Consider the following 12,778-nt stretch of genomic DNA (forward strand, 5'->3'; position numbering starts at 1 on the left):
GGGTGGCTGGTGTCTCAGTGTATTGTACAAATTAGGTTCATATCGTCCATTGCAGTTGGTTAAACACAGCTGTTATGTTCAAAGCAGTCTCTGAATACTGTGTAAGTAGTACATCTTCAGTTGATTTCTACTTTTAGTTGAGTATTGCTGCATATTAAAAAGCTGGTATAAATTTCCTTCAAGAATTTAAGGGGGATCTGAATTGTGGAAGTGCCCAGTAGAGACTAAGCACGTTCAGTAGCCACGGATTTAAAAAAGAGGGGAAATTGAACTGATGGCAAACAGCGAGAGACCAGTGAAAAGCAGGGGTGGGTTGCTCCAAATTTGCCTGGGTTCGGGCGATCCTCTAGTGAAGATTCTATGCAGTTCAGCGAACTCCCAAATCCCACTTCTGGGTGGCCGCTCTCACCCCTCCCCTCCCCTCCCAGAAGTCTCCATGTGGCCTGTTTTGGATGCCAGGTAAGTGTAGGGCCTGCGCAGAGGCTTGGGGAGGGTGAAAAACGGGCCTCCCGGAAGCTCCGGAAGGCTGGAAATGGGCCCATTTCCAGCTTCCGATGGGCCTCTGGAACCCAGGGGAGGCTGTTTTTGCCCTCACAGAGGCTCAAGGAAAGCCTCCGGAGCCCAGGGAGGGCAAAAACTGGACTTCCCGGAAATTCCGGAAGGCCAGAAATGGGCCTGTTTCTGGCCTCCAGAGAGCCTCCAGAGCCTGGGGAGGGCAAAAATATCCCCCCACCGTGGTGCAGGAGGCTGACTAGGCCATGCCCACCATGGCCACACCCACCCAGCAACCGGGCAGAGAACACGTTGCTAAAATTTTTGAAGCCCACCCCTGGTGAAAAAGAAGGTAAGGAAGACTTCACAATTTCCTGACAGCCAGAAAGAATGCCTGGAGCACAGAAGGGAGACAAAAAAGAAATTGCTGGAGTTGTCCTCTTTTGGCTCAGTTTTGTGATCCTTAAAGAAATGAAAAGTAAAAATGCGTAAAAATATGTTGTAAAGAGTAGAGCTTAAAGAAATCCTACAAAATTCACACTTTGCCAGACAGTAAGTTTCTAGGGATAGTTACCTTTTACTTTTATCCTTCCTCTCTCCTCCTTTAGGTCCAGAAAAGGGATGAGGGTTTGGCTAAATTCTTGGTTTATCTCATGCATAATCCCTATGTAAGTGAACCTTGTTTAGGTTTTGGCTAGGCATGATGTGACAGTTCATGCAAATAGAACAAAGATTGGTGAGTGCTCTACAAAGGAATTTACTCTCGAGTTCTCATTTAGCATGAAAAGCTTTTTTTTGTAGAAAGTTTTTTTTTATTTTTATTTCTCATAAACATACATAAATGTACAATCTCTTAGCCATTATTAATCATACAGAGGAAGGGTTGTGAAATAAGGGAGATATGGAATGATAGAAGAGCAACCCGGAGTATACTTTAAATTTTTAGGATGAAGAACGAATATGAAAGTTAAAAGATATGATTAATAATAGCATGAAAAGCTTTTGACTATAGTTTTGCAAGTGATCTGCATTCTATAGTCGTCCATTTGAGCCAGGGTAGCACAGTGGTTAGAGTGCAGTACTGCAGGCTACTTCTGCTGACTGCCAGCTGACTGCAATTTGGCGGTTCAAATCTCACCAGGCTCAAGGTTGACTCAGCCTTCCATCCTTCCAAGGTGGGTAAAATGAGAAGCCAAATTGTTGGGGGGAATATGCTGACTCTGTAAACTGCTTAGAGAGGGCTGTAAAAGCACTGTAAAGTGGTATGCAAGTCTAAGTGCTATTGCTATTTGCCCTGTATGGTAGTTTGGAAGGGACTGTGGCCGAGAGGCATTTTATGTTCATGAAGTACAGTTCTTCTGATCAGAATGCCATCTTTAAGCTTCTTACAACATTAAAGAATCTCACTTCTACTTCAATATAGAGAGATAGAACCTAGAGGTTTCTCCTGAGAATGGCTGCTAAGAAGTAGCAGCACGTGAGTGCCAGTGTGGCAAACTGTTTTGAGTGGTTAGGACCAAGCAAAATTCAAATTTCCCACTTAATTATAAAGATCACTGATAAGTTTGAAGCAATCGTTCCCTCTTAGCTAAGGCTCTCTTGTTTTAAGGAGAGAATCGTGTATCTGCAGTCTCATGTTTTCGGAAAGAGCTGAATGTGTAATAAAAAAACAGACAAAACAGACAAAAAAAAAAGAGTTGGCGATTCTTTATTTTCAATTTTATTAAAACATTCGAATAAAACACATTTTTAAAAAATTAAAATGTTTAAAAGGATTGTCTTGAATTTTTAAAAAAATTTGTCCCGATTTCTTCTTCCAATGGGATCTTCATGATAAAACCTGGAATAACAGGAGTTAATTAATTTTTAATAATCTCAGAATGGCTCATACCACTCCCTCAAACTGCTTGCAATCTGTCAATGTTGATAAAGGTCCAAAACAAAGGAGGAGGAAGGGGAGAAACTGTTAATTATTTATTGTTTAGCATATACTAGTTTTGAGTTGTGAAAAGAACCCTGCCCCCGACACTATTATTAGTTTATTTGAACAAGAAGTCCTAAGCTAGGGAAAGCTATGTCAAAACTCCAAGCAATGATATCCACAGAGTGTGTTTATGCCACATCCACCATTTTGCAAATTGTAGCATATACTACCGATGCTGAGACTCTAAGGCTGCCTTTCCTAGCACAGCCTCTAGTCCCATTTTCTTGTATCGTAGGCAAAAAAAATTGCTTTTCTTGCTATCCTTTCACCATTCACTTTGACTACATTAGTACCATTTCAAATAGGAAAAAATGACTAGCTTCAGTACTTTGCTAAACATGTGCTAACCAATTCAGTTCTAGCTTATTCAACAAGCTATCACTAAGCTAATGTAAATTTAACCATGTAGCAGCTCAGATATAATGGGAAACTTTATTATTATTAGTTATTATTATTATTTCAATTTATATGCTACCTTTCTCCGAAGACTCAGGGCGGCTAGCCCTGAGTCTTATAACCTCTCACCACATTTAACCTCTATTATGAGCAGTGTTTGACTGGTGTCAATTCACATGGTAGTCTGTGGTTCAATTTCTTGTGGTACCAATATTATTGGCTCAAAAAAAAAATTCACCTCAAAAGATGAGCCTTTTTTGTTGCTTGTTATAATTAACTTAGATGGCCTTTGTAATGGCCAAACAACATTTTTTAAAGTGCCATCTCCCCAGAGAAATACCTAGCTTTTACAATTACTCATTAGCAATGAAACTTGTTCGCTTTTGTGGATATATAGGCCTTAAACAATCTGCACCTCAGTATGTCTCAAGGAAACCATGGTTTATAAATCACACTGGATTGCCTGGAACATCTCAAGCTAAAAATTAGAAATTCTATAATAGATTATTTAATTCTATAATACATTACCCTTGAAGTTGTAGATTCTACTTTTTCTGTTCAGAATAGCTATCAGGAAGAAAAATATGAGCATCAGTAATTGTGTACGTCTTAAATTAGCCTCTTCTAACATTCTTTTTCTAATAATAAAATAAAATAAAATGGACTTAAACAGTTCTCCAAATAACAGTAGAGCAGCTTTCTTTCATGCAAATAGGACTGGAATGATACAGTGCTGGGATTCTATGCTTTAATTTGTATGGAAGATTAGATATGCAATTCCTTCTTCCAAAATAGAAATTGACCCTAGGACAACTAATATACTATTCTATGAAGAATTCCCTCTCAGAGTCAATAGGAAAAGAAACAATATCCAGAGATTGAGAGAAGATATATTTGACATATCATAGATATGTTTGATAACATGTAGACATATTTGATAACTTAGTTATAGAATCAATTCTTCAAAACAACAACTATCCAAAAACGACTGATGCCTGCCAATACTGACTCTTGCTTTGTTCGTCTTGTTTCCACTACTTTGCATTCTATATGCAGTTGCATTTGTAGACGACTCAGAAACAACATGTATGTTGTCTAAGCAAAAGCATTTTTAGTATGCAACTTACACCCATTGTACTATGCTTATTCTCCCTCCATTCCCCATAATATGGCATATTATTACATAGGTCTTTTACACCACAAAACATGATACACCCCGTTGACATAAAAAGTTGATTGTCCCAGATTTAAGAAACGCTATTGACCTTGCGTCATTTGTTAAACCATTTTGATGCTGAATTAACAGATGAAATAACAGGCAAAGCAGTTGTTTTGTTGACTCACCTCTTCCCAAAAACAAAAAGAGGAGCAGGACATTTATCAGCATCTTTAGAAAAAAAGAAAAGTAGTAAACAAGTATTCGATGCTGTTTGCATAATTACATAGCTGGGAAGCTCTCTTTTGGGTTTTGCCCGAAGCGCTCAAGTTGATAAGACATGAACTACATACTCTCATGGGATAGTTATGCTTAATGGCACTGTTAAAATTATTTTGCCAAAAAAATCAAAAGCATTCTAGATACAAACACAAAAATATTGTTTGGATCTTACCCATTGGTTCAGAATCTAAGAAGCAGGGATAGCCTAAGCAAAAAATAATAGGAAGGGAAGACAGCGAGTATAATACTCAAGCTCCTGTCAGGAGAAAGATGGAGGTGGAGTTGTTTGATCAGTTTCATTAAGTCTCAGGTCTACTTAAGCTCTTTCTTAAACCATTGTTCTTATATCAGTGATGAGTGACCTTGCTGTTCTTCCCATCATCTAGGGCAGCACCCCTGCATGCTGTTTTGAACATTTTTCTCATCAAAGGACAACACTATACTTCATAGAGCATTCCAGACAAACAGGTAAAGGATGCTCTCAAGTTTTCATATTATCTAAATCTAAATTTGTCTCGATGGTTGCAATTCAAAAGTGGAAAAAGACCTCTTGGCCTAAATCGGCAGGAACACCTAATCATTTCGAGAAAGAGATCTGGTTCCTTAAATCTGTTTTAAGCTGGGGTTTCCAAGAGGGAAGGAGTTACTGCTTTATCGTAAAAAAAAAAAAGCGTTCAGTTCAATTATAATGTGTTTTTCAATTTGAGAAAAATTGTGCACAGTTGTGGTGCTGCATTCTGGAAATAAAAACTCACCAGCTTCCCAGTCTTCCTGCGAAGGTGGGCATTGCGCGCCAGTTACCTCTTTGATTCCCATGTTTAGATTGGAAGCCCCTGCAAGCACAATGTTCAGAAACAGTTATGAACAGTGATATTGATATCAAGCAGTTATGAACAGTTATGTAGAGTGATGATTTAGTTCCCGGGCCGAGCGTGTCTCTTTACGACGTTAGAGCTCATGTTTGTGAATTCACATAATGAGATATTGAAATTCAAAGCAACTCTGTTGCAAGGCAGAGCAAAGGGTAAGATCCTGGTCACTGATAACAGATCAGATCTGATAACCAGTATCTTTCTTAGCTTTTAAAAACAAGCTCTTGAAATACATAATTTTGTATAGGCTTTTAACTGCAGACTACAGTTGTTAATTTTAATGATTTTACATTTGCTTTACTCGCTTTTAATGAAATGTTTTTAACGTTGATTTTAAATGTACAATTCATTTTAAACTTTGATAACTGCTCTATCAAGTTAAATGAATAAAAATAAAAAAGGGGTCGTTTTATGAGGAAGAACTTGCTTTGGCATCAAATATGAAAATTAATGGAAGCTCTCCATTGTCTCAGGTGAGATCCCTTCTTAAATACATAAACGTTTCTTGATTATTTACTGAGAAAGGAAAGGGGAACAGAAGAACAGCTTCTACTTTGTACAACAGATAATTTCAGACACATCTAAGTCAGGCAATCAACATGGGAATTGGACCATTAAATCTTCCAGGAACAAAGGTTCAGTACTGCCCACTTTATTGCTTCTTGTCCAAGTTTAAATGTGGGGGAAAATATGTTAATTGCATATCTTTTTTGCTTCTGTTTGGAGGAACAATGCATAAAATATTCCTAAATTTCATTTCATAAAATCAAAGAACAGAGGGGAATCAAACCCTTTTCCAGAACGTTACTTATTCTACTTCATAATAGTGTATTTTGTATTCTTTGCCCAGGAAAATTTAATTTTATGGCATGTACAGAAATATAGAAAGTGGTCATCTTTCTCTGTTTGAAAAGTTCATTGAACCTCCCATGTCTCCTTGTAGACTCCCATATAATGCCAAGGTTTATATGTAGCTATTGTAATCTTCCTTCACTTATTTGACTGCATTATATGTCAGTCATGTTAGCTTTTCACTTTGATCTTCTTATTCGTGATGTCTAATTTTTTAAAAGAATGGACTCGTGATCATTTAAAAAAAAATACTTTTCATACCTGCATTGCTCACTATAAATTCATTTCTTCTCTTTGTACCTTATTTTACAACCCATTTGAATATTCAGTGTATAGTCTAGGCAATGTATTTATTTGGTTGAAATATTTGGGGATGCTGATTTCTGTAGCCAGCATAACTCTCATCTTAATTCACAAATTTTTGTTAACAACATAACCTATTACACCATGCAAGAGTCACAGCGAGCATTCAAGCAGAAAAAAGAATAAAACTCTTACCATTGGACACATCCAGAGCAATTTTATTCTCACAATTTTCAAGATGGAAATTGAATTCTTCCTTGGGAATTCTATGGCGAGCATTATAGGGGCATGTTGCTAGTTTTTTAGCAATCTTCTCATTGTTCTAGGCAAAAACAAAACAAAACCCAAGAGATGATTATAATGTAGAAATTATGGCTGTCTCCAAAATCCTGTCATCAGTGATACTGCAAGAAATATGTTTTTGAAATATAAAAGATACAGCAGAAAAGTAATTGTCAACCCATTTTTTTTTAATATGGAGGAGCCCTCCTGGTGCCACGAATATCTCGGGAATGGAAAATTAAGGGATTTAGCAATCTTTTGACACGTAACACAATTTCCTAAGGAGCAATGGCATGTGGAACATGAAAATAGATCTTGGCAACAGGAAATTTCAAGATTAAAAAAAAATCTCCCTACTTTAGGAAAAGAGTTTAAATTAAATTGAACAATTGACTGTTCCAAGGAAACTGTATGGGCTTGCTATGGCAAGATCGCAAAACAACACCAGTATAAATTTTCCATATATTTTTCATCCACAATTTTACTGAATTAACATTCTGCTTTGGAACCTGCAAAATGTTCTGTTGTAGGCAGTTGTGAGTTTTCAGGAAGTGGTACGATATGGAACAGGCCTGTTTTGTATTTTCATTTTAGGTCTGCTTTGTGTTTTCACTCCAAAAACTCACTTGGAATGAGTTCTGCTTTGATGTTGACTAAGAAACAAGAGAGAACAGTTCAACATTGGGGACAGCACATCTGGTTGGAACTTTTGGTAATTAAATGTTTTGAACTTCTCTCTCTTTAGTTTTATCTAGCTTGGCTTTAAATGTCAACACACATTGCCATTATAGCACATTTCATTTTCTCCTTACCTCCTTGCACTTCACCAAGTGATAAGGGAAACGGCTGGCTCTGATCTGATGGTTTTTGTCATAGGGACACTGAACCAGCCGTTCTGGATCCATGAGAGATGTGCTGGGTGGTTGTGCTCCTAAAGATGATGAAAAATAAATTGTTGAATAGAAAAGTACTATTAAATAGCAAGATACTCAGATGCATATGCTAAGGCTCAGTAGAAAGCATAACAGATAAAAAAAAGCTTTTTAATGTCAATATTAAAAAGCTGTAGTGAAAGAGCCTGTAGTACAGTGGACTAAAGCACTGTTATTAACAGATTAACATCTGCTGCTTGCAATTACTGCAAGTTCAAATCTCACCAGACTCAAGGTTGACTCAGCCTTCCATCCTTTCAAAGGTAGGTGAAATGAGGACCCAGTTTGTGGGGGCAATAAGCTGAGTTTGTATAAATATTCAAAAGTATGAAGGCTATTGCTTAATACATTGTAAGCCGCCTTGAGTCTCTGAAGAAGGGCGGCATATAAATTAAAGCAAAAAAAAAATGTCTAAAACCTCCTAATTATTTCTTAAATTCTAGACATTTAGAAATTTTAGAAACCATGAAACCATGTTGTTCAGCAGCCTGTAATTTATCTTATTATGCTGTCCATTTAAAAAAAATACAAGGATGAAGCCTTGGATTTAATACATTCAGGTTTTATTTAGGAAAGTTGTTGCTGCTTCAGTGCCGCCAGGTTGTTGCTGCAGCCACATATTCCTCATTTTGAACATTCAGTGACGTTTACAGGCATTCAATCCCTTACTTCCTACCCCACCTAGTAGTAGCCACTTGCCTACCTGCTGGGAAAGGAAGAGACTTGTGCAATCTTCCTGGCTGATGCCACCTGCTTCCCTGATCCTTGCAGCTCCTTTTGTGCATCCTATGAACCTTCCCTGATCTGCAGCCTTCCATGAACTTTCCTTGACCTATGCATCCTCTGTGACCCGTACAGCACCTCTTACACACTCTATGACCCCATCCACAACTGACACTGCATCCATACCTACCCAACCTAGACAATACTTCTTGCACACCTCCCTGCCCCCTTTCTGACCTCGCCTGCTTAGCACCTCCTGTGCACATTTGTGCACTCTTCCTGATCCAAACAGCACCTCTTGGGCACCCCTGAATACCATTTTCGACCCACACTCCTGGGCATCCCCTCGCTCTCTCCCACCTGGCAGCAGCCACTTATCTGCCTGCTGGCCTTGTACATGCAACTTATTGCTAGCTTCCTCACTGACTTTCTCCCTGCAAGCTTCCCACAAGCAAAGTTAATTATGAAGCCAGCAGGAATTCTATGGAGGGAGATATGGAGGAAGGGAAAAAAAAAACCAATGTCAGAATGACAGGAAGGAGGGAAAAAAGGAAGGAAGGGAAGAACTGGAAAGAAGAATTTCCAGTGCTTCCTGCCAGTTTCCCATAAGGTCAATGAGAAGGTGGCAGGAAGTCAGAAGTTGCTCCCATTTCCACTGCTTTTTTGCCCACCTGTGGTCATTCTGATTTCTGTTTAGATAAGAAAATATCCCTGAAACAATCCGATGGGGCATAGGTGGCAAATGCATTGCTAAAACTCTTGTTCCCTACAACCTTCAACTGTGCATCATGGGGTAACAATTTTTGAACCAAGCTACCTCAAATTGGCTAACTTAGAGAATGTTTTCAAAATCTGGGGCCTCTGGGCTCTCATAGGATTGAAATTTGGCAAAAGTTTATAAAACATTTTGTGCTGTAAAAATGATCCTAAAACAGTTTATGACATAGTACAAAATGTCATAAAACATTTCCTGTGCTGAGGTTTGACTGTGTTCAGCTTGGGCTATTTTCAAGACAGATGCATCTCTGTATCACAACTTTTCCAGTCAAGGCCGTATATTAGATGATCTATCATTGTTGAAGACATTGAGGAATCTGGTAAGGAACTGATGATGACCCAACAGGGCATGGATTGTCTAATGATACCTAAGCCTATTATTCAATGGGTGGTTTACAAACTGCACTGACATGGATTTTAAATAGTTGGTTGAATAAGCCATAATAGGCTAGATTTATAAATCATGCTAAGCCATGTGATTTGTTTGGCCATGTATTAATCTGACTATATAAATATCATGTCAAAACTGTTGGGATTGGTTCAGTTGGTTCATTTCTGGTTCACTAAATCAGAAATCAAAGTAGGGTTTATAAAGTATAGTGGCTTTGCTCACATAGCAAGCTAAACCATGCTTGATATTGGTTTAAATGGCATAGAAATCAGTATTCTCATATCTTTTTAATTGTTCCCCAAACATATGCAAGTTGAGTAAATTAGAAATTCCCCATTTAATTTTTTTCCAAAGCTACTTTTTAAGGGGGGGGAGGCTATGAATTTTCTTGACCATGTTTGCACTATCAGCTAATCTGCAGCTTTTTGGTTAATTAGCCCTTGCTCTGGGTTCACAGTATATATCTAGCTAATTATATTTTTCATAGTTTGAAGCATGAATCAAACAATGTTTAATTCAACTAACTAGATTTAAACAAATTTTATACTAGTAGAACATAAGCCACATCATGGCTTACAAAATATTCCTTACAGTCTGAATTCTTTTTAGTATGATGAACACAGCCATTAGGTTCCTTCACAGATCCAACTCAGACTAGATGTATTTATTTTTTCATTCCGTAATGTGTAACGGGGGTGTTATTTTATTGTGTTGTAAAAACACAATTTTGTTTTATTCCCCAAACTGGCTTACTATGATTGATGAAACCCAGTCACAAACTTTTACTTAATAATTAAAGCAGTAACAAAGAACAAAAGACTTACTGTGTGACCCCGCTTTCCAGCTTATTCCTCCACAGACTGTTAGCTGAATTAAAAAATGAAAAGCTTAAGTTCTCACATGTGAAAAAAAGGAGGGGGCATTTCACATTGCTTTTTATTTATTCAACTTGTATATACCCACCTATCTCAAACAGGTGACACCCTGGCAGACAAAATAATGAAAACAAAACACAAACAAAAAAGGAATTAAATATAAATATCAGCCAAGAGATATCTGTTGTTGTCAACATAGCCAGGAAATGTAGCCCTTAACTCCAGACTTGGGCACATAATCACATCTTCAAGGTCAATAGTTAATCTCAGAGAGACACAGCAGAAAAGACACATCATCTGGTCCCCACCAGCCAAATTTCCTTGGCTGGCAGGACGCATAGCATGCCTGCCCTGCAAGACCAGATTGAATGGGTAAAAGCAACTGGAAGAAAGTGGTCCCTCAACCAAATACAGCCCCCTAAAGCAGCAATCTTGCATGTCCCAAATAACCAACCTGTGTAGCTCAGTGTTTCACCAGCTGAAGCTTCTGAATGCTCTTCAAGGGCAGGCCTATTCTATAAAGTACCTGGCCATTAATGGAAACACCTGCCTCTCTCTCTGCTCAGCTAAACAATTGGCTAAATTCAAATAGACACAGGTTTCTCCTAATAGCAGTTGAAATGTAGAGTGAACCAATGGTGGGAAACATGGTGGGAAACTTTCTTGAAGAACTTTCTGACATCATTGTGTCCAAGGAAACCATTGTATTACAAAAGGTGGGGGACTAAAATTGCATTCACCCTTGTCTATCTTTAAAAAGTATTATGGGCACTTCAAAAATCATTCATGTAAAGAAGTTTCTCAATTACAGAATAATAGCGATAGTACAAAACTATTGTAGATAGCACACTGGTTAATGGTTTTAACTAGTTCCTTTCTCACTAAAAACCTAACAATGTGGCTGACTAATTTGTGGCCCAGTGGTCTAGCTAATGGTTCAAGGTTGAGCAAACCCAGGCAACTTCATTAAGTAAGCCATGGATCAACTAACAATGGATTGGGTTGTTCATTGTTTGCTCTTCCCTCAAAATTTCATCTTCATTTTGACTCAAGGCCCAGAGTTAGTACTGTAAGTCAAGCTAAAAGATTCAAAACTCTGGCTGTGCAGAACAAGGTGTTTTTTTTTTTTTTTTAATGCACTAGGAAGAGATTCATAGTTGGGAAAAGGATCCCAGTGTGAAGAAAAGCAGGATACCTTGTTTGACGTGTACAGCAAGGATAACTTCCAAGCTAAGATTGGCAGACATCCCACCTCAACTCTTTCCATTTGTACTGGTTCTGGGTAAAGAAGGGGCAGAGACAGTAAAGAGAGTACATCTGTTTAGAGTAATGTTGCCAGAGCCATGAACTCATCTGTTTGTTCATTATACAATCGGCATAACATAAGGACTCTTGTGCTCTTCCTTGAAACCTCTTGTAATCAAAAGGAGCCTGAAAAATCCTTTTAGGGCCAGTAACCTTTTGGCAACTCTTGTTCAGGCCAGCGAAAAAACCCATTATTACTGTATCAATTTGGGTTCCTGGTTTGCAGTTTCCTTCTTACCTTGAAGAAGAAAGCTTGAAATGGGGAACCTCTCTGTTTTCCCCCCTATTATCTTTCTTTTGTAACTCTATACCGGGTTTCATGACCCTTAGGTTTGGTTTGGGCTGGTTGTGCCTACGAGTCAATTTTTGACTCCCAATGATTTCAAGACAATGTTGATGACTGGTGACTACCTGGACTAGTCCTACAGTTTTCTTGGCAAGCTTGGCTCTCTTATACAGTTTAGTATTAGGTGTTTGGTTATTAGAGAACCAATTTGTTATGCTATAGCCAGGCTAAAAGCCAGGAATCCATGGTGTCTAGTCCCAGCTGGGTGACCTTGGGCCAGCCACTCAGCCTTAGAAAGGAAGCATGAGCAAACCACTTCTGAAAAACATTGCCAAGAAACTTCAGGGACTGGACCAGGTAGTTGCTAGTTGCTAATGTTAACTTTAAGGCACAAAAAACTCATGATACAATCACCTAGTTATTGTATTCTCGTGACATAATCCTGGTTACCTAAATACAGGAAGTCCTCGAAAAAACTATAAATACAAAAATTAAAAATGATTAAAGGTAAAGGTAAAGGTTCCCGTCGCACATATGTGCTAGTCGTTCCTGACTCTAGGGGGTGGTGCTCATCTCCGTTTCAAAGGCAAAGAACCAGCGCTGTCTGAAGACGTCTCCATGGTCATGTGGCCGGCATGACTAAATGCTAAAGGCTCACAGAAAGCTGTTACCTTCCCACCAAAGGTGGTCCCTATTTTTCTACTTGGATTTTTTACGTGCTTTCGAACTGCTAGGTTGGCAGAAGCTGGGACAAGTAACGGGAGCTCATCCCGTTACGCTGCACTAGGGATTTGAACTGCTGAATTGCTGACCTTTCAATAGACAAGCTCAGCATCTTAGCCACTGAGCCACCACATCCCCTTAAAAATG

The 12,778-nt window shown here is 38.5% G+C and overlaps 1 protein-coding gene across 1 annotated transcript; it reads right to left on the minus strand.

Moving 5' to 3' along the window:
- Positions 1-3,417: 3,417 nt before the first annotated feature.
- Positions 3,418-11,584, minus strand: LOC139310772 (gametocyte-specific factor 1-like). Its single transcript, XM_070934996.1, has 7 exons — positions 11,513-11,584; positions 10,267-10,309; positions 7,432-7,550; positions 6,533-6,659; positions 5,066-5,143; positions 4,217-4,259; positions 3,418-3,439 (listed from the first exon to the last, which is right to left on the minus strand). Exons 1-7 carry the CDS (start codon positions 11,582-11,584, stop codon positions 3,418-3,420), a joined length of 504 nt encoding a protein of 167 aa, XP_070791097.1.
- Between the last annotated feature and the right edge of the window lie 1,194 nt (positions 11,585-12,778).

The sequence above is a fragment of the Pituophis catenifer genome, unplaced genomic scaffold (genome assembly GCF_029215685.1).
Source record: "Pituophis catenifer annectens isolate HBS135680 unplaced genomic scaffold, rPitCat1.0.hap2 SCAF_2, whole genome shotgun sequence".
Classification (NCBI taxonomy): domain Eukaryota; kingdom Metazoa; phylum Chordata; class Lepidosauria; order Squamata; family Colubridae; genus Pituophis; species Pituophis catenifer.